The sequence below is a fragment of the Myotis myotis genome, unplaced genomic scaffold, assembly GCF_014108235.1.
Source record: "Myotis myotis isolate mMyoMyo1 unplaced genomic scaffold, mMyoMyo1.p scaffold_m19_p_16, whole genome shotgun sequence".
Lineage (NCBI taxonomy): Eukaryota > Metazoa > Chordata > Mammalia > Chiroptera > Vespertilionidae > Myotis > Myotis myotis.
Window position 1 is genome coordinate 8,195,779 of NW_023416320.1, and position 22,485 is coordinate 8,218,263.

General features: G+C 36.3%; 1 protein-coding gene and 1 pseudogene across 4 annotated transcripts in view; both read left to right on the forward strand.

The window, feature by feature from the left end:
• INTS8 (integrator complex subunit 8) overlaps positions 1-22,485 on the forward strand; it is a 43,480-nt gene that overhangs the window by 2,725 nt on the left and 18,270 nt on the right. For 2 of the 4 annotated variants that reach the window (XM_036337740.1, XM_036337739.1), the window contains exons 3-13: positions 2,462-2,602; positions 3,277-3,348; positions 4,092-4,143; positions 4,720-4,902; positions 6,414-6,521; positions 8,204-8,359; positions 11,117-11,217; positions 11,646-11,787; positions 17,186-17,256; positions 17,629-17,804; positions 18,995-19,128. In XM_036337740.1, the coding sequence (XP_036193633.1) occupies positions 2,462-2,602; positions 3,277-3,348; positions 4,092-4,143; positions 4,720-4,902; positions 6,414-6,521; positions 8,204-8,359; positions 11,117-11,217; positions 11,646-11,787; positions 17,186-17,256; positions 17,629-17,804; positions 18,995-19,128 (1,336 nt within the window). Of the gene's footprint in view, positions 1-2,421; positions 2,603-3,276; positions 3,349-4,091; positions 4,144-4,719; positions 4,903-6,413; positions 6,522-8,203; positions 8,360-11,116; positions 11,218-11,645; positions 11,788-17,185; positions 17,257-17,628; positions 17,805-18,994; positions 19,129-22,485 lie in introns of all 4 variants that reach the window. The other 2 variants (XM_036337742.1, XM_036337741.1) reach the window with 2 other exon arrangements.
• Positions 19,787-21,887, forward strand: LOC118670630 (annotated as a pseudogene).

The window sequence follows — 22,485 nt, forward strand, 5'->3', positions numbered from 1 at the left end:
ATTTTTCTGTATATTCTTGATAAAATATGCAAGTATTTTTTAAGAAAGTATTTGAGTGTTAGATGAATTTAAATCACCTTTTAAAGTAAAAACTTTATTAATATCAAGGCAGTTAATGGTGATAATGATTTGATGTGGTGACTAAAAAAATTCTCACTTAAACAGTTTTAAGTGTTTCAGTTTACTTTTACATATCTGAAGGAAATGGATAAAAATTAATGCTATAACCCTGGCTGGTGTGGCTCAGTGGGTTGGAGCATCAGCCCATACCCAGAAAGGTTGTGGGTTTGACTTCCTGTCATACCTAGGTCGGGGGAGCATATGAGAGGCAACTGATCGATGCTTCTCTCTGATCTTTCTCTCTCTCTCTCTGTCTCTCTCTCTTTTCTCTCCCCCCCTTCTCCCCTCTCCTCACCTCCCCTTCTTCCTCTCTTCCCCTTTTCCTCCTCCAATACCCCTCTCTGAAAATCAATAAACATATCCTCGGGTGAAGATTAAAAAAAAAATAATGCTATGTTATATAATATTATGAGTTATTTGCTATTGAATAATAATTCAGTTAATTTCACTGGTCACAAATCAATAACTATCTCCCAGAATTTCTTATTAGGATCAGTGTTTATTTGTTTACAAATAAATACTTTCAAACTATGCTTAGAAAATGATTTAAAAATATTTTTATTGATTTTTAGAGAGAGGGGGGGAGAGAGGGAGAGAGAGAAACATCGTTGGCTGCCTCCTGCACACCCCCTCCAGGAATGGAGCCTGAAACCCGGGCATGTGCCCTGACTTGGAATCGAACAAGCAGCCTTTCAGTGTACAGGATGACCACCAACGGAGCCACACCAGCCAGGGTGAAAATGGTTTATTTTTATCCTCTTCTCACAATTTAAATAGAAATACCTTATAGAAAATTTGAAAAAATTCAGAAAATAGGAAATAATAGGAGCGGAGAAAAGTATTTTTAATATTTTTGTTGTTTTTTTGCTTTATTTTTAAACAAAGTGTGATCATACCCTATATACTGTTTTGATTTCTTTTTCCCCCATATAACAGAATATCATGAACGTTTTCTCATTTTATGTGTATTTTGAAGATAATTTCATTGTATAATTTATTAACTTTTCCTTCATTGACAGTCATTTTGTTTTCTAGTTTTTCATTTTTATAAATCACAAAGCCTTAAATATCTTTGTCCTTAAATCTTATCTGAATTTTTAGTTATATTCATAGTTTAGATTATTAAATTGGTGGATCAGGTAGTATAAACATTTTTGTTACTGTTGTTGTTCATCCTCACCCTAGGATATTTTTTTCCATTGAATTTTAGAGAGAGTGGAAGGAGGGAGGGAGTGGAAGAGAGAGAGAGAAACATCAATGTGAAGTAGACACATGGATTGGTTGCCTCTCATACCTGCCTGGATTGGGGACAGGGATTGGACCTGCAACCCAGGCACGTGCCTTTGACCGGAATTGAACCAGAGACCCTTTGGTGTGAGGGCCAACGCTCCAACCACACAGCCACATTGGCCACAGCTAGTGTAAACATTTTTAAGGCACAGATTGCATTCCGGGAGAGTTGTACGAGTTTTTAACTCTCATTAGTAGTGTTTAAATATTTTTTCCCACCACCCATTCTCTAGCATTACATATTAAAATTTTTTTAAAATAACTTTTTATTGATTTTAGAGAGAGAGAGATAGATAGAAACATCAATGATGAGAGAGAATCATCTATTGGCTGCCTCCTGCACTCCCCACACTGGGGATTGAGCCTGCAATCCCAGCCTGTGCCTTGACTAGGAATCAAACTGTGACTTCCTGGTTCATAGATCGACGCTCAACCACTGAGTCATGCCGGCTGGGCAACATATTAAAATTTAAAAAATTCTTTAATCTGAAACCTAGCTATTAATAGACTCAAGAGGGATAGCAACAAATAGCAATGTGTACAAAAAGTGTGGTGTTTATGGTATAGTTGGAAAATTGAACATCCATTGGATATTTGGTGATAAGCAATTGAAAAATTTTTAGATGTGAAATTAATACTATAAATATGTTAAGAGTTACTTTTTGGGAGCACTATTCTGAAATACTTAGGGAAGAAATAATTTAATATTGGAAATTTGCTTCACAATAAATGGGAAGGAGGGAAGAGGGTAAGAGTAGAGATGAAACAAGATGGGCCATCAGTTGATAATTGCTGAACTGAATGATAGGGCATGGGGACTCGTTATACTATTCTGTCTACTTTTGTATGTTTAAATTGTTTTCAAAATACAAAATTTTCAAATCTTAATATTGGATATTTTCATATAAGTTGAGACAAATTAATAAGATGGCCCTGTAGATTTAGTCCTTTTAACAATGTAATTCTTTTCAGTGAAGATACTCAATTGTATATTTTGTGCTTCTTATGCAGCCAACATGCAGACATGTACCTTTTGCTTCTTCCTTTTAAGTTTGTCTGTTCCAGTATTGAACGTGCTGCTGAATGAGCTGCTGTGCGTCAGCAAAGTTCCTCCCGGGACCAAGCATGTAGACATGGATCTGGCCACTTTGCCTCCAACCACTGCCATGGCTATCCTTCTCTACAATAGATGGTAAAAAAAAAATAATTTTTTTTTGAGAGTACGTTTATTAAAGCTGGGGACAGTGAAACAAGAAGGGGCTTAGGATAGAAGAAGCAACAGGCGAGAGCCTATGCAGGATGGCTTTGTTTCTTTAAAAATGTTAGAGGAAAGAAATGAAACTGGGCAGGGCTGCTTTGGCTTGCTGAGAAGTCAGAGAAAAGGGGGCCTTGGAGACAGGGTCTGGGGTAAGCCAGGGTCGAGCTGCTGCTGCCCATGGCTCCCTTGGTTTCAAGCCTTAAAGTTCAGGAGATGCATGCCTCTGGGGGGAAAGAAGGGGAAGGGAAAGGTGCAGGTGTGCTCCCAGGTGGAGAGCATAATGGTAACTTTTCTTACAAACCTAACATGTGTTGGTTGGGCAGCCTCCGTTTAAGTTCACTCTAGCTTCCAGGTGTGTGCATTTAAGGGTTCCTTATACTTCATAGCTCTCCCGGAGGATCTTGGGAAGTGAGTTTAATGGAAAAATCTTGTGACTGCATAGATGGAAAGCATTCTGATTTTTAAAAATTGTGGATGATTTAGAAAGTTTTCATGTCAGTTCACACTCCCGGTAATTTATAATATGAATCTTCTAAGGAATACTTGAAAAAATAATTGAAGTGACATTTATAAGGTATTAAATTCTCTTTTTCCTGTGTTTTCTTCAGGGCAATTAGGACAATCGTTCAAAGTAGTTTTCCTGTCAAACAGGCAAAACCTGGACCTCCTCAATTAAGTGTGTAAGTTGGCAGATATAACCCTTACCTGGCACTTTTTTTCATATGATCCTTACTTGGAAATTTTTTCATCAGATTAAAAAAAAAATTGCAAATCTTTAATAACCTCTACATAAGTGACAGAGCGAAAATTGGAGGGCAAGAGGGCCTTCCTCAGAAGCTGAAGTTGGAGGAGTTAGAGAATCATGTAGTGTTCTGCGTATTTAGCGTAGAGAGCTCTGAAAGAGAAGGGGAGTGCTTTGTGAATTGTGCCTTTCATCTTAATAAGTATTAGCTGACCTTCAAAATACTATGATTTTTTTCATTTAATTAAATTTACATGAAGATATATTTGTTTTTATGGGGGGAACTGTTTTAATATATGTAAATATTATTTTAGAGTACAAAAGTTACTACAAAAGTTTGATCATACCTGGAATTTTAAGCCTAATTCTTAAATCCCAGGTGGCAGCTTATTAAAATTTGGAGCTAGAGAGCATAGATTCTAACTTGAAATAAATAAGCTTTTGCTGCCAGTAAGTTTTATTCTTTAATTGAGGTGTGTGTTTTTTTTAATGTGAAGCATATGAGAAAATAATGGTAAAAGAACATTTTAATTCAATTTCTGTTTTTTTTAAGCATGAAAAGAAATAGCATGAAAACATTTTTATTAAAATATAATCTTGTTTTCAAAGATGATCCTTTTAAGTTTTGAATTTTCAGTCCTTCGAGTAACATTTGATACTCTGCGATTATTTCTCTTTTAGTATGAATCAGATGCAACAGGAGAAAGAGCTAACAGAAAATATTTTGAAAGTGGTGAGTGTTGGCATCAGTTATACTTTAACATTCTGGGACACATTTAGAACATATTTAGATGCTTCTCCTAACCTTAGGTATGTGAGAGTTGGCAAGGTCTAGTCTAGGTTTTCACTGTTTGAACACCGCTTGCTAATATGGTAACTTGTACAGATTTTCATTGTTAATTGATAGAGTGCTTTACTACCATTCTGTTGTTAAATATTTCATAATACTTTAGCAGATATGATATCTTTATTACTCTAAAAATTTTACGATAAACATATTTTTAAGTTATTTTTGTAGTTAAAAATATACAACAGATTTTTTAAAATTGATCTAGTAATATAAAAGTAGAAATGTGGGAGTTGCCATAATTTAAAAATGATCTGTAATTCTGTATTTAGCACCTAAAAATTTTTTTTTAATTTTAACGTAACTATTTCAACAAATTTAATTGCATTCCTATTGTGTTAAAAAGTTTTCTTAATAGCTTAGTACACTAAGCTACTAAGTATCCTGTAAATGTATTTTGATTAATATAGTCCATTGCTGCCATTTTTGTATTTTAATAATTTGTTTATTGAATTTTTGTAGCTAAAAGAACAAGCTTCTGATTCTATTTTGGTACTAGAGGCAGCCCTTAAGTTGAACAAGGATCTTTATGTCCATACAATGAGAACATTAGATTTATTGGCCATGGAGCCAGGCATGGTAAATGGAGAAACCGAGAGTTCTGCAGCTGGATTGAAAATCAGAACCGAGGAGATGCAGTGTCAGGTATTTATTTCAGCATTTAATTAGTGCATGTCAAATTTTTGGAAATCTTATGAGACCATTCCAGTATTATTTTGTTGTTGTTAATCCTCACCCAAGGATATTTTTCCATTGATTTTTTAGAGAGAGTGGAAGGGGTGGGGAGAGGCAGAGAGAAAGAAACATCGTTGTGCGAGGGACGTATTGCCTGGTTGGCTCCTGCATGTGCTGCAACCAGGGACTAAGGCTGAGTATTGAGCCTGCAACCGAGGTACCAGCATGGAACCTGGCACCCTTTAGTCTGCTGGCTGATACTCTATGTGTTGAGCCAAACTGGCTAGGGCTTTTGAAAATATGTATATTTTTATTGATTTTAGAGAGAGGAAAGGAGAGGGAGAAAGAGAAACATCGATGGGAGACAATCACCAGTTGGCTGACTCCTGCACGCCTCTTACTGGGGATTGAGCCTGCAACGTGGGCATTTGACCTGATCGAGGATCGAAGCGTGACCTTCTCGTTCATAGGTTGATGTTCAACCACAGAGCCACTTTGGCTGGGCAATCATGTTAGACTTAAAAAAGAAAAAAAGAAAAAAGTAGGCCTTATTTACTTATATTGTTATTTTTAACATACTTTTATTGATTTTAGAGAGAGAGGAAGGGAGAGAAACATCAGTGTGAGAAAGAAACATTGATGGGTTGACTCCTGCGCCCCCACTGGGGACTGAGCCCGCAACCCGGATATGTGCTCTGACCGGAAATCGAACCCTGACCTCCTGGTTGATGGTCGATGCTCAACCACTGACCACACCAGCGGGGCCCCCTCCTCACACTTTTGGAGTGATTCCCCAGTATCTCTTCCCCTCTTCTATTTTAGAAGAACTCTCTACCATCTGAGACTTGGTGGGACGAGGCAGAGCTTGCTTCTAGTAATAGAGCTGAAAATTACAAAAAACGAGCTTTCTCTAGCCTTACCTGCTTGAGGGCAAGAATGTCACACAGACACATACATTTAGTTTAGACTGCATCACGAGCTAGCAAGTCAGTGAAGTGGGGATGATAGAGAATCCATTGTGATGATGAGTAGCAGCAACAGTGATAGTAAAATCTAGTTTGCAGGGTCAGTACTAGTACGGGCGTATGTAGCTCCTGCTTTCAGGGTTTCTAGCACTGGTGGCTGAGGCTGATAGGAGCTGTGGGGTCTAGTGTTGAGGTGACTGCTGCAATGGTCTCTCATTAGACCAGAGTGGTTCTTGTCCTGACGGCGTGCCTCCCTTGCCCCTTTGTTTTTCAAGCCTGATTCTTTGACCTTACCAATAATTCTGTAGGCCACCTGAAATCTTACTGGTAAATCTATTTTCTGCTTCGTCAGAGTTGGTTTCTGTTGCTTATAATGAAGGTCATTCACTTCTCGTTGAAATGTTTTTTTCTTATGGATGTACCTGTGTTTTGCTGAGATAAAGATAATTTTGGATTTTGTCAACTTTTAAGTACATGAAAAATTACTAAGCAAATTGGTGTTCATTACCATTTTAGGTGTGTTATGATTTGGGTGCAGCATACTTCCAGCAAGGCTCTACAAATTCAGCTGTCTATGAAAATGCCAGAGAAAAATTTTTTAGAACCAAAGAACTAATTGCAGAGGTAAATACGGTCATACCAGGCACATAATCTTCACTCCTTTACAATATTGTACATTTTTTGGCTTTAATATTTTTGATAAACGGTAAGTGTTTATTGTAGTAGTAACTCTGCCAAATTCAAAAAAATACTGAAAACAGTTGTTAAAAATCTATACCACTACTGCCTGGAAATAACCCCTGTTGTCATTTTAACTTCTTCTGGTTTTTATTCTCTCTGTATGTATTTATATAGTTAAGCTTATTCTGTATATACTACTTTGTGTCTTGCTTAAATCTTGAATAGACATTTAAAATGTATTCTATTCTGTGATTTGCTTCATTTCCCTGATGTTAGGGCATTTAGGTTGTTTACTGGTCTTTATTTATTACAAAGCAGCAATTTTATATCTCCAAGCATAAGTTTTTCTTTGGATTTTAGTTGCTTTCAAGTTAAATTCTTGCAGGTAGTAATTGCCACTTCCAGTGGTTACTTACTTATTTGTCCCAATCCTCATGCGAGGACATGCTTAGAGACAGGAGACGGGAAAGGGAGAAGGAGAGAGAGAAACAAACTCTGATTGGCTGCCTTCTGTAAGAACCCAAACCTGGGTATGTGCCCTGACTGGGAATCAAACTGACAACCGTTTAGTGCACAGGAGGACACTCAACCAACTGAGCCACTCTGGGCCCACTATTTTTATAGGCTGTAAACCAACTTGTTTTGCCAGGTACCTTTCTCTAAGAGTACTCTGATCAGCAGTGATGTTTCTTTTTTAAATTGCTAATTTGGTGAGTGAAATATAGTATCTTTAAAAATTTTGTGTTTTCTTAGTTCTTAATAAGGATACACTTTTTCAAGTGTTTATCATTCGCATTTTTCTTTTTATGGTTCAGACAACTGAAATTTTATAGTGTATAACTGTTTTTGTATGCCTGGTGCCTAGAAAATGTCCCACTTCAGTCTCCTTTCCTCACCAGAGAAAACAAATTTAAATTCTCCAGAGATCTATGTTAATTCTAATCTGGACTTATTGGGAATCCCCATTTTACTTTGCCTGGGGTACTCATCAAATTTCTAATTTTATGGCATTTAGGGAGAGTAATTTATTCTTTAAATTTAAAAAAAATGTCTTTAAAACAATTTTTCTGTTTTGGTAGAAGCATTCCTGTTCTTTCTAGTTGAGTGAAGATTGAGCTTTCTCTGTTCTCCCCCTGTAAACTTCTGCCAAGTATTATGTATTTTTAAATATTTTAAGTTTCTAACAACGTTTACTCTGTTAATCAAATTCTTAATTGTCATACCTACTTAGAGTGATAATGTCTACCTGTATGTTCGCCTGAAAACTCTAAACCAGGAGTCAGCAAACTTTTTTGTAAAGAGCCACATAGTAGATATTTTAGCTATTGTGCACCTTACATAGTATTTGTTGCATATTCTCATTTGTTGTTTTTTTCCCTTTAAGACCTAAAGAATTATTCTTAGCTCAAGGGTTCTACAAAAATAGGCTGCAGGCTAGATTTGGCCCATGAGCAATCATTTTTCTGACCCCTGTTCTAAACTTTTAACCTGTATATATTTTATGTTTCCTCCAGCCCCGAATTTTTCTTTAACATTTTCTTGTATTGTTCAGATGCACTAAGTGGGTGTTAGACTATTGTTTCTGTTACATTGATGGATAATGATATATACCTCTTACTTTACAGATAGGTTCATTATCTCTTCATTGTACCATAGATGAGAAGCGGCTAGCTGGCTATTGTCAAGCATGTGATGTTCTCGTACCTTCTTCTGATATTACATCTCAACAGTTAACTCCATATAGTCAAGTCCATATTTGTTTGAGATCTGGCAATTATCAGGTAAGTCTTATGATGGAGTTGCATTAGTGTAGTTGAAAAATTTTGGAAGCTAGATAGAACTGAATTTGAATCCTGGCACTATCATTTAGTATTTGTCTGATTTGTGGCAAATCAGACTGTGAGATTGGCCTATAAAAATAGCAGTAGTAATTATCCAATTTCATAGGCTTCTTGTGAGAATTAAATGAGAAGTTACTGCTTATAAACTCTGAGGCAAAGCACTATATAGATGCTGACTATTATTGATACAATCCTTTCTTGAAGTTACACAGCTTGCCCATTTTAAGTGAATTCTGTAAGAAACTTTATATGCAGGACTTTTAACTTTTAAAATGACAGGTAGAGAACTTTTTGTGCAGGGGTCCTCAAACTACGGCCCGCGGGCCACATGCAAATACAAATATTGTATTTGTTCCCATTTTGTTTTTTTACTTCAAAATAAGATATGTGCAGTATGCATAGGAATTTGTTCATAGTTTTTTTTTTAAGTATAGTCCGGCCCTCCAACGGTCTGAGGGACAGTGAACTGGCCCCCTGTTTAAAAACTTTGAGGACCCCTGTTTTAGTGTTACGTAGCCTAAAGTTTTTTTTAAATTTTCAATTACAGTTGGCATTCAGTATTGTATTCATTTCAGCTGTACAGCACAGTGATTACACATTTATAGAACCTACAAAGCGATTCCCCCAATAAATCATGCACACACTTGACACCATGTATAGTTATTAGAATATTACTGAGTGTATTCCTTAAAGCTGTACTCTACATCCCATAACTATTTTATAACTGCCTGTTTGTACATCTTAATCCCTTCTCCTTTGTCACCCAAGCCCCTCCCATCTGGCTACCATTTGTATGCCTGGTGTCTAGAAAATGTCTCACCAGAGGAAAGCAGACCGAAGTGTTCTCTGTATCTATGAGTTTGCTTCTGTCTTGCTCGTTTATTTATTTTGTTTTTTAGATGCCATATATAAGTGAAATCATATGGTATTTGTCTTTCTCTGACTTATTTCATTTAGCAAATACCCTCTATATGGAGACTAAAGTTTTGGGTCTGATTTGAAAGTATAACCTTGTAGCCTAGCCTTACTATAGCCACTGCAAATACTAAGACTGGAGGAGAAAGTGAGCGGCAGTTTGGGTAGTGTTGGATGGTACGTTGCACAACCCACTTTGCCAATGAGCCTGGTCAGTATTTTAATTTTACTCATGCAAAGGGCTTAGAGTAGTCGGTTGAGATTTTTTATTGCTCCCCTCCCCCCGCCCTTCCCCCTGTGGGTATATATATTTAGTTTTGTAATGAAAAGCACTGGGAATTAGAATTTGTACTTTAAAATCTTCTTTTGGAAAGCCTTTATTCTAGAAGGTGAACAGTGCCTTCATGTTGTTTAATTCAAAACAGGAATTATGAAATGAAATAGCTATGGCATACCTTTAGTTTTGTGTCTCCAAATGTGCTTTAGTCCAATTTTTTAGGTCACTCTTCTCAACCAGAATTATTTCCCTCCCCCCAGAAAATAGAAGAAAAGAGGGGCTAACGCTTTCTCCCCCTCCCTCTGGCCCTTTTAAAAAAAAGTTCTGCTTTAACCTAGGGAAGAAAATCAAACTTTCTTGAGGATGAATTATAGATGCAGATGCATTTATTAAAGACTGGAGGTCTTTCAATTGTATATCCCTAGTAAGGCTTATGGACGGTTACTTATGGTTAAGATAGAGAATCTTTAAGAAGCTTCCTGTGCAAATTAAGACCTTAGAAATATTACTCATAGGTAGGTACAAGTTACTGTGAATATAACAAAGTGCCAACATGTGTAAATCAGAAAGCAGTATAATTGGGTAGCTAGGAAGGGGAAATTGTGGTTTTGTTGTAACTGAAATTGACTACTTTATCACTCTAGTTAGAGATCATACTTCGCCTTCTACTACTTGAATAGGATTCTCTGTATGAACTATCTCGTGTTTGTTTTGTGCTGATCAACAACTGTAACAAATGTGTCTTCTCACCTTGGGAAGGGCTATTTTGTCCTGTGTAACCCTCCCTTGCTCATGCTTGACTATGGAGGTGAAACAGCGGTTGCCCTATAGTTTTGAAACCACTTTTGTCAGTACTTTTGGGATAACAGTTGAACGGCGTTAACTTTCTCAAATCTTCCCCATCTCCTCACACTGTCATCCCTTCTTTTTCTCCTCTTCCATTGCTTGATAAAGAGCCGAAAAAGTCTGGATGTAATAATGTGGATATTTTCTGTAATTCACTAATTTTAAACCACTTAAATTTATTAGGATAGTATTTTGGCAGGTTTTTCCCCCAGCTGAATTATTTTAATTATTATTTTTAAAAGTTTGTTGTATTAATTTGTGTTTAAAGTGAATGAGAAGAATTTTTTAAAAGTTCTAATAATGTAGCGGCACTACCTCTTACTAATGGATTCTTCTCTCACCTCTCATTTTTGGTCCATGGTCTTTAATTTAAAAACCATGAGGGAGGGAGCATCTGAGATCTTGTTCCCCGGCAAGTGTTGTCAATTGGCTCAAATATCTCTTACACAAATTTTCATTCATAAAGAAGTGTAACATTTTGTGATTTTTCCTCAATGTGTATTTTTACTATAGAAAGACTTATTTTAAAAATTTATTTTTAAATTTAATATTTTGGGGGGAAAGGCTTTATTTGGGGGGGAGGGGCATGGGAGACTTTAAAAGTAAAGAAACTTTGCCATGATTTTTGAAATGGATGCAATTTTATGTCTATGTTCTAGGAGGTAATAAAGATTTTCATTGAAGATAACTTAACCTTCGGTTTACCTGTCCAGTTCCGACAGTCAGTACTGAGAGAACTCTTTCAGAAAGCTCAACAGGGGTAAGTAAGTAAATCAAAAAATTACTTTTTGATTTTTGAATAAAAGAGCAAGTGTGCATTTCAGGTTTATCTGAAACACACCTCCAAATTACCTATAAGTCTGTGACAATACTTTCACTTTTGTTAGAGTATAGAAATTAACATAGCCAGAGGAACTTAAATGTTCTATTAAAAAGTGCTTGGGAAAAAAGATTATACAGAGCAGAATTCGATTCTGTTACCTAATTTGTAACTAAATTGTCCCTTAATAAACTCAAAACTTTTCTGTTATGCTTTCCCCCCTGACTTGGGTATTTACTAGTGTGCCTGCATATCCTAAAATCTTAATCTCTCAAGAATAAATGGCTCATTCTTGTGAATTTAGTTTTGTAATATATACCTTTTTTCATTTAAAAAAATATTAGTGCATCTACTTTTGTATTCTACAGAAATGAAGCTCTAGATGAAATCTGTTTTAAAGTCTGTGCCTGTAACACAGTCCGTGATATATTGGAAGGTAGAACAATTAGTGTTCAATTTAACCAGCTATTTCTTAGACCTAATAAAGAGAAAATAGACTTTCTCCTTGAGGTAAGACATTATTTCCCCTTTTAACTTACAGTTTTGCTTTAAGACCAGTGATGTCTTAGTTGCCAAATCCAGTGCCCTCTTTTCTGTCTTCATCTGACCTGATAATTGATACTACTGACAGACGACACGCTTACCTTCCCTCTTTTCTATTTCTCCTACATTATTGGATTTTCCTGGGTCCTTCATTGGCTTCTATTTTACTCTCCCTTTAGTGTTTTTGTTTTACAAAAGTTTTGTCCTTGGCTCTTTCATCTTCTCAGGTCATTTTTTATTCTCATCCAAAGTCAGTCACCTTTTCTATCACCTGTTTACTGAAAACTCTCAAATCACACCATTAACCTCCTCTCATGGCAGTTCTAGAGTCTGTGCTTCTACGGGATCTTTCAGCCTCTTTATTTTATTGTTTTAATGTAATAGACATTGAGAGAAGTACATAAAGCATAAGTAACACCACTTAGTTCCAAAGTGCAACATTACCAACACTGTAAAAGTCCTTCTTATGCTCTTTCCAAATCCTCTCGGCCTCTCTTTGAGGAAATCGCTGTCCTGCCTTCGATGATAATCCTTTCCTTGCTTTTCTTCATAATTGTATCACCTTTATATGCACCCTTAAAGAATATTCTTTAATTTTCCTGTTTTGAGCTTTTATATAAATGAAATCATACAAAATGTATTCACTTTCTTTGACTAAACATTTATTTGTGAGATTTTTTTTTTCCAAGTTGTTTAATGCAGATACAGGTTTTTGTTGTTCTTTTAATCCTCACTTGATAATTTTTCCATTGATTTTTTTTTTTTTTTTTTTTTGAGAGAGAGAGTGGATGGGAGGGATGGGGGTCAGAGGGAGAGAAACATCGAGTGTGTAAAAGACAGATTGATTGGTTGCCTCCTGCATGCACCCCACTCTCCTGCATGTGCCCCGAATGGGGCCAAGATATCCACCCTGCAACTGAGGTACATAATTTTTTTAAAAATATATTTTATTGATTTTTTACAGAGAGGAAGGGAGAGAGAATTAGAAACATTGATGAGAGAGAAACATCGATCAGCTGCCTCCTGCACACCCCCCACTGGGGATGTGCCCACAACCAAGGTACATGCCCTTGACCGGTATCGAACCTGGGACCTTTCAGTCCGCAGGCTGACGCTCTATCCACTGAGCCAAACCAGTCATGTCATATAATATCAAAGTTTTTTTGCCACCAGCATGCATGAGAATTCTCATTGGTCAACATCTTGGGATTTTTTGATTTGCCTGTCAGATCATTGTATAATGGTATCTCACTGGGTTTTAAATTTCCATTCCCCTCTAAGGAATTTACCAGCTTTTCATTTACTTTTTGCTCACATAGATTTCGTCTTTTGAAGTATCTTTTTCAAGTGGTATGCCTTATTTTTCTGTTGGATTTTATTTTTTTTGCAGACATTTTGGGTGGTTCTTTATAGCCTTTGTCTTTTACCATTTTTATATATTCCAGGTATCTTCTTTGAGTTTGACTTCTCTTTTAACTTTCTTTTTATTGTTTTAAAAGCTCTTAATTTTAATATAAAGTTTATAAAGGTTTCATGATTGCTGTGTCTTATTTAAGAAAGCTTTTCCTATCCTATAGTCATGAAGATAGTCTCATAGTTTATTTTCTAAAAGCTTATAGCATACCCTTCCTTTCACATTTGGGTCTTTAATCCATCTATAATGGATATTTTTGGTGTCACGTGAAGTAGGGGGTCCAGTCTCTTTTTTTTTTTCCTTATATGACTGTTGGTTTGTTCCTGTACCATTTACTGAATGGGCCATTTTTTTTTCTTCCAATCCCCAGTGCTGCGCTTATAGAACTCCCAAGTGTGTATGGCCTGCTTCTGGGCTCTATTCTGTACCACTTTCCTATTTGCCTATACATATCTCAGTATTCCTATGTCTTGATATCTAAAGCACAAATGTTGTTTTGCAAAGTTGTATTGGCATGCTTGTCCTTTGCATTTTGTTGTAAATAGTAGATTCAGATTGTCAAGTTTTACAAATAAGCCTGATGGATTTTTCTTTGGAGTTAGCTTACATTTAAAAACCAAGAAGAATTAGTACTTTTTATAATATTGAGTGTTCAAATCCATGAACTGGTGTATCTTTTGATTTATTAAAAGGCTTAAGAAATTTCTTTAGATATGTTTTTTATTGATTTAAGAGAGAGGTATGGAGAGGGAGGGAGGGATAGAAACATCAATGATAAGAGAGAATCATTGATCAGCTTAGGCATTTTTTAAATGTCCTTCAGAGCCTTTTAATTTTTCCATAGAGGTCTTTTTTGTTTTTTCAAATATGCATTTAAAAGTAGTTTATGAATTGGTACAGAGCTAGAGTTGTATAATGATTTTGTTTCCAACTACTTTGCTAGACTCTTAAAAAATTCTCTTAGCCCTAGCTGATTTGGCTCAGTGGATAGAGCATTGGCCTGTGGACTGAAGGGTCCCAGGTTCCATTCCGGCCAAGGGCACATGTCTGGGTTGTGGGCTCATCCCCAGTAGGGGGCGTGCAGGAAGCAGCCAATCAGTGATTCTCATCATTGATGTTTCTATATCTCTCCTTTCCCTTCCTCTCTGAAATCAATAAGGAAATATATATTTTTAAAAGTTCTATTAATTCATCTGTGAGTTTGTTTTTCTGAACAGTCTCATTTGTAAATAACGCATTTTGTTTTTCCCCTCTTCTAACCTTTTCATTTTTATTTCTTTTTAACTGTTCTTACTGCGCTGACTGTGACTGGTACAGTGTCCAGTATAAGGGGCTCTGGTGCGCTTCCGGTCTCATTCTCAGTTCCGAGGAAAAGCTTGCACTGTTTCACCAAGTGGAATGATGATAATTTTGTTTTTCCTGTAGCTCTTCCTTATGTGATTAAGGACGTTTTCATCTATCCTTAGTTCACTAAGGGCTCTTTTTAAAAAATCATGAATGATTTTTAGATTTTATCAAATGTTTTCTCTATGTCTATTACAATCTTGTAATTTTATTTTTCTCTTCTAATCTATTAATGTGAAGTATATTAATTGTTAAATTATCTTTGGAACAACCAATTAGGTCATGATTTTTCAAAATCTTAATTGACATGATTAGCATAACTGCTTCAGGTGTATGTCGTGATTTTTAAAAAATATATATTGCTTGATTTGGTTGGCTAATATTTTAAGATTGTTATACATTTTTGTGCAAGACTGATGCACTTGCTTTTTTTTGGTCTTGCTTTTGATTTTGGTTTCATTGTCATGCTTACCTTATAAATACACTAGAGACCCTGCGCACGAATTTGTGCATGGGTGGGGTCCCTCGGCCTGGCCAGCAATTGGGGCTGATCGGGGCCATCTCGCCCAGTCCTGATTGGGACCAGCTGGCCAGGGGGATGGACCGTGGGAGGCTGGCTATGGGAGCGCATTGATCACCAGGGGGCAGCTCTTGCATTGAGTGTCTTCCCCCTGGTGGTCAGTGCGCATCATAGTGATGGGTCGATCCGTCATTCAGTCACTTAGGCTTTTATATGTAGAGATTGGAAAAGTTAGTTTAAAAATGAACTCATTGCTTCTTTTGATGTTTGCTAGAATTTCAGAAATGAAGTATTTGGGACTAGAGACTTTTTTGTGAGAAGATTTTTGGCTGTGGGTCCATTAATCAGTGATTGTAGAGCTATTCTTCCTTAATAGTTTTAAGAAGTTATTTTCTAAGAATTTGTCTATATCATCTAAATTTTTGTGTTAGTATTAAAGTTTTTATTACCTTTATAATGTTATAACATTTATAGATACATTCCTTCTTGTTTTTTTTTTTTGTTTTGTTTTGTTTTTTTTAAATATATTTTATTGATTTTTTACAGAGAGGAAGGGAGAGAGATAGAGAGTTAGAAATATCGATGAGAGAGAAACATCGATCAGCTGCCTCCTGCACATCTCCCACTGGGGATGTGCCCGCAACCCCGGTACATGCCCTTGACCGGAATCGAACCGGGACCTTTCAGTCCGCAGGCCAACGCTCTATCCACTGAGCCAAACCGGTTTCGGCCCTTCTTGTTTTTAATGAGGCTTTTAAAAAAATTGAGGTGAATTCACGAAACGTATATTACTTACCAGAAGTTAACAAATCTTCCCTAAATTGTTCCATGACACATGTACAATGCCTCTCTAAATGTGAATAAATAATCTGATATGGAAAGACACTCAAGTGTTACTTATCATAAGATCTTACATATGACAGCAAATTTAATATTAGTTTTTATATATATATATATTTTTTGTTAATCCTCATCTGAGGATATTTTTCCATTGATTCTTCGAGATAGTAGAAGGGAGGGAGAGAGACACAGAGATAGAGAAACATCAATGTGAGAGAGATACATCGATTGGTTGCCTCCTGCACGTGCCCTGACCAGGCCTGGGGGTCAAGCTTGCACCCAAGGTACATGCCCTTGACCGAAATTAAACCCAGGATTCTTCAGTCTGCAGGCTGATGCTCAACCACTGAGCCACACCGGCCAGGCCCCTTAGTGTTTTCATCGTTCGTGCATGTGGTAGCATGGGTCAGTTCTTTAACCCCGTGGTCGCCAACCTTTCAGACCTCACGGACCGCCAGTTGGCCACCTCTGCTGTAAACATTTTAATGGTTGAATAATATTCCATTGAATAGGTATACTATTTAATGTCTCATTTGTGTGTCCATTCATTTGGGTATGCTATCCATTATACATTTGTGTCTCTTCAGTTGATGCACTTCTTCAGAGTTGTTTCCACTTTCTGCTGTTATGAACAATGCAGCTTCAAACATTCTATATCTTATTAGAGAATATTAGATAGTTTCTTGAGGTTAGGGACTTTTATACTAATTATGTTCTATTTTGGCTTATAAATAATATATGGGAGGAATCCTAATGAATAATCTCAGAATAATATTAGAATATTCATAGATAATATTTTTATAACTGGTTTCTGTAATTCTTTATTTTTATAATTTTCTAAACCTTGGTTAATTTTTTTAAGCATTAGTTTTATAGCTATTAGTTTAGCTATTACTGATACTTCTTTGCAACTAAGATGAATCTTAATCTTCTCTTGCTTTTCTGACAGTAGCTACTGGTTCTTATAGTTTATCACTACATATAATTGGTAACAATTTATAAATTATGGGAGAACTTTATACCATGCTAAATAGACTATTCTTAATATCTGCAGTTATTGAAATGATTAGATTTTACTCCTCCCCATTGTGGATTTTAATTTTTTGATATCATCTTTTAATTTAACCAAATTTGTGATTGACATATGGCTGAAAAAGGAAAATTCAGTTGTTTTCAAATTGTAGCTTTTCATACCTAGTGTATATTTTTTAAAGCCCATACTCAAATGAAAATACTCAAACTTCTAGGTATGTTCAAGATCAATAAACTTAGAAAAATCTTCAGATTCTTTGAAAGGAAACATGGCTTCTTTTCTAAAGTAAGTACCTTTCTTTTTTTCTTTTCCTTAACTTTGAACTTAGTCCTGTGAGAAAAGAACCTTTTATTACTTTTTGTATTTGAACTGCATATCTTATAAACAGGCAGTAACTGATATTTGAGAACCAGATATGGTTGAGATTAGTGCAGCCCCACAGAACTTATGATTGTATAGTTACTCTTATATTGTCATTGATATCACAATTTTAAATAAGGACCAAAGTGAAATTTTAAAATCTATTTCAAAATATTGTTAATGCAGTTTATGAAATGGTGATTTGTTAAATGGTTTCTTAACAAAAATTGGTTAATATTGTTTTTCCCAAACTAAATCATGTCCTTTTTTGTTTTATAATATTTCTCACTGATGTAGGAATGTGTGCCTGGGTTTGGAAGATCTGCAGTATGTTTTCATGATTTCTTCACATGAGCTTTTCATTACATTGTTGAAAGATGAAGAACGAAAGCTACTTGTTGATCAGATGAGGAAGAGATCCCCTAGAGTAAACCTGTGCATTAAACCTATGACTTCATTTTATGACATCCCAGGTGAGCTCTCCAGTCTGCTAGCTAATGTTGGCACATTTTGCCCCTCAGTGTAATTGAGGATGCCCTCTTAATTGTTTTAATTTGCCCTTATGTGGTAATTAATAGAAATCTACCTGTCTTCTGTTATATTTCTGTCTAGGCAGTTAAGTGCTGAGACTTTGCTGAGTCTGTGGTTAGTAGAGAATTAGGTCTAGATACAGAAGAGATTATAGCTAGGGAAATAGACCAAGGTAGCTCTGCTGCTAATGTGTTCTTGGGAGGTAACAAAAGAGGTGAGAGGGCACTGGTAAAATGTGCTAAGACCATAAGAAATACAGGCTTCCATGCATTTCAGCCTATTTTACTGTGATACTACCTATTGGCTAAACATTTTGCTTTGGCAATACTACTGTCTTTTTTGCCTTATTTATGTGATTTTCTTCAGTTTTTGCCCTTAATTTATAAATGTAACTAGAAAATGTAGTCCTGTAATTAATAATAATAAAAGAAAATAAGCTTCAAAACTTAGTATGGGTGAGGTAGAGAATTCAGTTGGCTTAACAAAAAGGCAAAATTTTAGCAGCTTTGAAGCTCACTGGATTTAAACTGATTTACTGTTGTAAAGGAAAGGAATAACATTAACACATAAAATGCTGGAAATTGAGGACTGTCTCACAGGTTAGTTGTAATTAAGGGTTTTAATCATTTCATGATTCTTTGAGAAGGCAATATTTCCTCCTCTTCCTCTCCCTTCAAAAAACACACATTTTAAATATTTGTTATTTAAAATTATTATTCAAAATTAACCTTTTATTTATATGTGCTTTTGTTAACATATTATGTTAAAAAAGTAGGAGACTGTCTACATAAGTTAGTTTTTATCCATATACCACATAGATCTTTTCATGAACCACTTACTGATTTTTACCTTTGTTTATGTTTTCATCTTTATTAAATGAATTTTTAAATACAGACATAATACAAATTGTATTAGGTTTTTTCTGAGGATAAAGCAAATACGTAAATTACATTATGTTGGTGAATCAGTTCTGAAGGTGAGAGCTGTTTTTGAAATAGATATACTAAGAATAAAAACCCCACAGATATAATACTTACATACACGATTTCAATAAATTATCACTCATACTTACATGATTATTTACACCCTTGAATTAAATCATTATTAAAATAGGAATCTCTTTCTTTCTTAGCCTCAGCAAGTGTCAACATTGGCCAGTTGGAGCATCAGCTGATATTGTCAGTGGATCCTTGGAGGATTCGGCAGATTTTAATTGAATTACATGGTATGACATCAGAGCGCCAATTCTGGACAGTATCCAATAAGGTAAGAAACCCTCTGTTAAGAACAGGTAATAAAATTACCCTTGTTTTCTAATGTAATTTAATCGGAGAGTTGTTACCTGACTGTTTTGAGAATGAAGACTCCTTTTATTTGCCAACAATTTAGAACCTTCACATGAAATAATTGTACTTTGAACATCCATTGACAGAGAAATAAAAAATGTCAGAAAAGATACTATTAAATCAGTAGCCTCTAATAATAAGTTTATATCCCACTTATCATAGCATCTACATATACTTTAAATATATCTGTAAATCCTATACAGTGGGGCCTTGACTTACGAGTTTAATTCGTTCCGTGACGGAGCTCGTAACTCAAATTACTTGTATGTCAAATCAAAAAGTGAATGAGTGAGACACGTGATGCTGGGCTGATGTTGTGGTGTTCACTGTGACATTCGCTGCGCCAACTAGCGGTGGGGTATCTGAAGCTGTCTTGTAACCTGAATTTTAGCTCACAACTCAAAGCAAAAAATCAGCCGAGAGACGGCTCGTATCTCGAAAAACTCGTTAGTCGGGACACTCGTAAGTCAAGGCCCCACTGTATAATAAAGAGCTAATATGCTAATTAGACCAGACAGCAGAACGACCTTCCGGAACGACCAGTGGGTGGGTGGGCAGGGCCGCGAGGCAGGCCGGGGTGCGAGGTCCTACTCTTGCATGAATTTCATGCATCAGGCCTCTAATATATATGTAAGATATTTATGTAGTTTGTAGCTAATACTTGCTATGTGCTTAATATGGTGTTTTTGTTTTTTAATGCCTTCATGAGGTCTAAAGCCTACAGCTAGGAACCAGTTCATTAAAACTTCTTTATAGACATTTTTGGGTCTAGGTATTCATTTAGAACCCCTAGCCAGGCACCATGAGCCCTCCCCAGTGCTCAACCCCAGAATTCCCCTGGCTTGCCTGTGTGCCATGGCTGACAAGGAAACACCCTTTGATGATGCAGTAGAAGAACGTGGGGTCAACAAAGAGTACAAAATATGGAAAAAGAACACCCCTTTTCTTTATGATTTAGTGATGACCTATCTGAAGTGGCCCAGCCTAACTGCTCGGTGGCTTCCACATATAACCAGACCAGAAGGGAAAGATTTGGCTTGTCCTTGGAACACACATGTCAGATGAACAAAACCTCCTTGTTACAGCCAGTGTGAAGCTCCCTAATGGTGACACTGTGAGAAAGGAGGATTTGGAAGTTTTGGTTCTGTTACTAGAAAAGTTAAAATAGAAATCAAGGTCAGCCATGAAAGAATAAATAGGTCACATTATATTAAGAGAACCCTTGCATGTGATGTTCTTGTTTTTGACTATACAAAACATCCTTCTAAACCAGATCCTCTGGAGAATGCAGCCCAGACCTGTGTCTTTGTGGACATCAGAAGGAAGGCTATGGGTTTTCTTGGAGCCCAAATCTCTGTGGGCACTTCCTTAGTGCTTCAGATGACTACACCATCTGTCTATGGGACATCAGTGCTTTTCCAAAGTATGGAAAAGTTGTGGATGTGAAGCCCATCTTTATAGGGCATATAGCAGGAGTAGGAGATGTTTCCCGGCATCTGCACCATGAATCTCTGTTTGGGTCATTCGCTGATGATCAGAAACTTATGATCTGGGATACTAGTTCAAATAATACTTCCAGATCAGACCAAGCCAGTCAGTGGATACAATGCTGGAGTGAATAGCCTTTCTTTCAGTCCTTATAATAAGTTCATTCTTGCTACAAGATCAACTGATATGACTGTTGGCCTTTTGGGATCTGAGAAATCTGAAACTTAAGTTGCATTCCTTTGAATCAGTAAGGAAGAAATATTTCAGGTTCAGTGGTTTTCTCACAATGAGACTATTTTGGCTTTCAGTGGTACTGATTGCAGGCTGAATATCTGGGTTTTAAGTAAAATTGGAGAAGATGCAGAAGATGAGCCATTGGGGTTGTTTATTCATGGTGGTCACTGCCAAGATACCTGATTTCTCCAGTGAACCTTGGGTGATCTGTTCAGTGTCAGAGGACAGTTAGCATACAAATGTGGCAAATGGCAGAGACCATTTCTAATGATGAAAATCCTGAAGGAAACATGAATCCAGAGGACAGGGGTCTTAAATTACATCTGTACTACGTGTGATTTTAGACTCCTCTTTTTCCCTCTCTCATCTCTGAAATTGATTTAGCACTGGCTTTGAGACAGACTTTGTTCAGCTATCCCTCTAGAGTAGGTACCATGAACAAACTGAGGGTGTTTTCTAAGTATTAACTGGGGGACTTGATTAAGTGAAGCCACTGACGTATATTTAGATTTTCTAAAGGAATTTTTCAGTAACAAATATCTAAAGTAGCCACTGAAGGGGGAATATTGTGTGTGCTTATTTTATTTTTCTTATTATGTTATATCACTACGTTGTTCAGACTCATTTAAGTAAAGGCTAGAAGTGAGTAAAGAATAGAGCCAAGTGAGGTATGTGTATGAACCATGAAGTATAAGTGCTGCAATATGTTATTTTTATTCAGGAAGTAGGAAGATTCAAGTCATATAAATTTCTATTTTAAAATCTTCATATCTGACTTCCTGGGATGCACATTTTCCTATGTAGACCAGTCTCCTCTTAGTTTCATAAGTTAAGTTAGAACTACATGTTTATCTTTCCCCTTATATTTTCGCTTGTTAATGTATTTTTTAAGCTCTTTTTCTAAAAAATAATTTTTTAAAATTGATTTTAGAGAGAGAGAAAGGGACGGGAAAGAGAGAGAGGGAAACATCGTTCCTTTGCCTCGCTTACATGCCCCAACTGGGGGGTCGAACCTGCAACCTGGGTATGTGCCCTTACTGGGAATAGAACCGGCAACCTTTTGGTGCACAGGGTGATGTTCAACCAACTGAGCACGCCGGTGGTCAGGGCCTTAAGCTCTTTTTATATCCTTTTTTTCTTTCTGTGAAATGGTTTTTTAAAAAAACTTGGGACCACCAAGTTGTAAAGATGTATGTTATTACCGGGCAGTTATACCATGGGTAGACTGTCTAGTTGAGAAGAGTGAGTCAATAGCTTGTATTTGTTTTTAAAATTAAAATAATCCCGGATTTTAAAATGAACCCAAACAGGTAATGTATATACCTGTTTCTGAGGTTATCTGTTTTAACAGCTTTCCTGCATGGAAGTGCAAATGAAAACAGCTATATATTTTATGGGACTTGAACATGCAAGTGCAGTGAAATGGGAAATTGCTGTGGACATTAATTGGGCCTCATTGGTATTGACATGGTTATTAGTGTTCATTTGTATAGATGAGTAAGTATAACATAATATTAGAGAGGGAGTTCTGACACTAACTACCTGAGTTTATAAT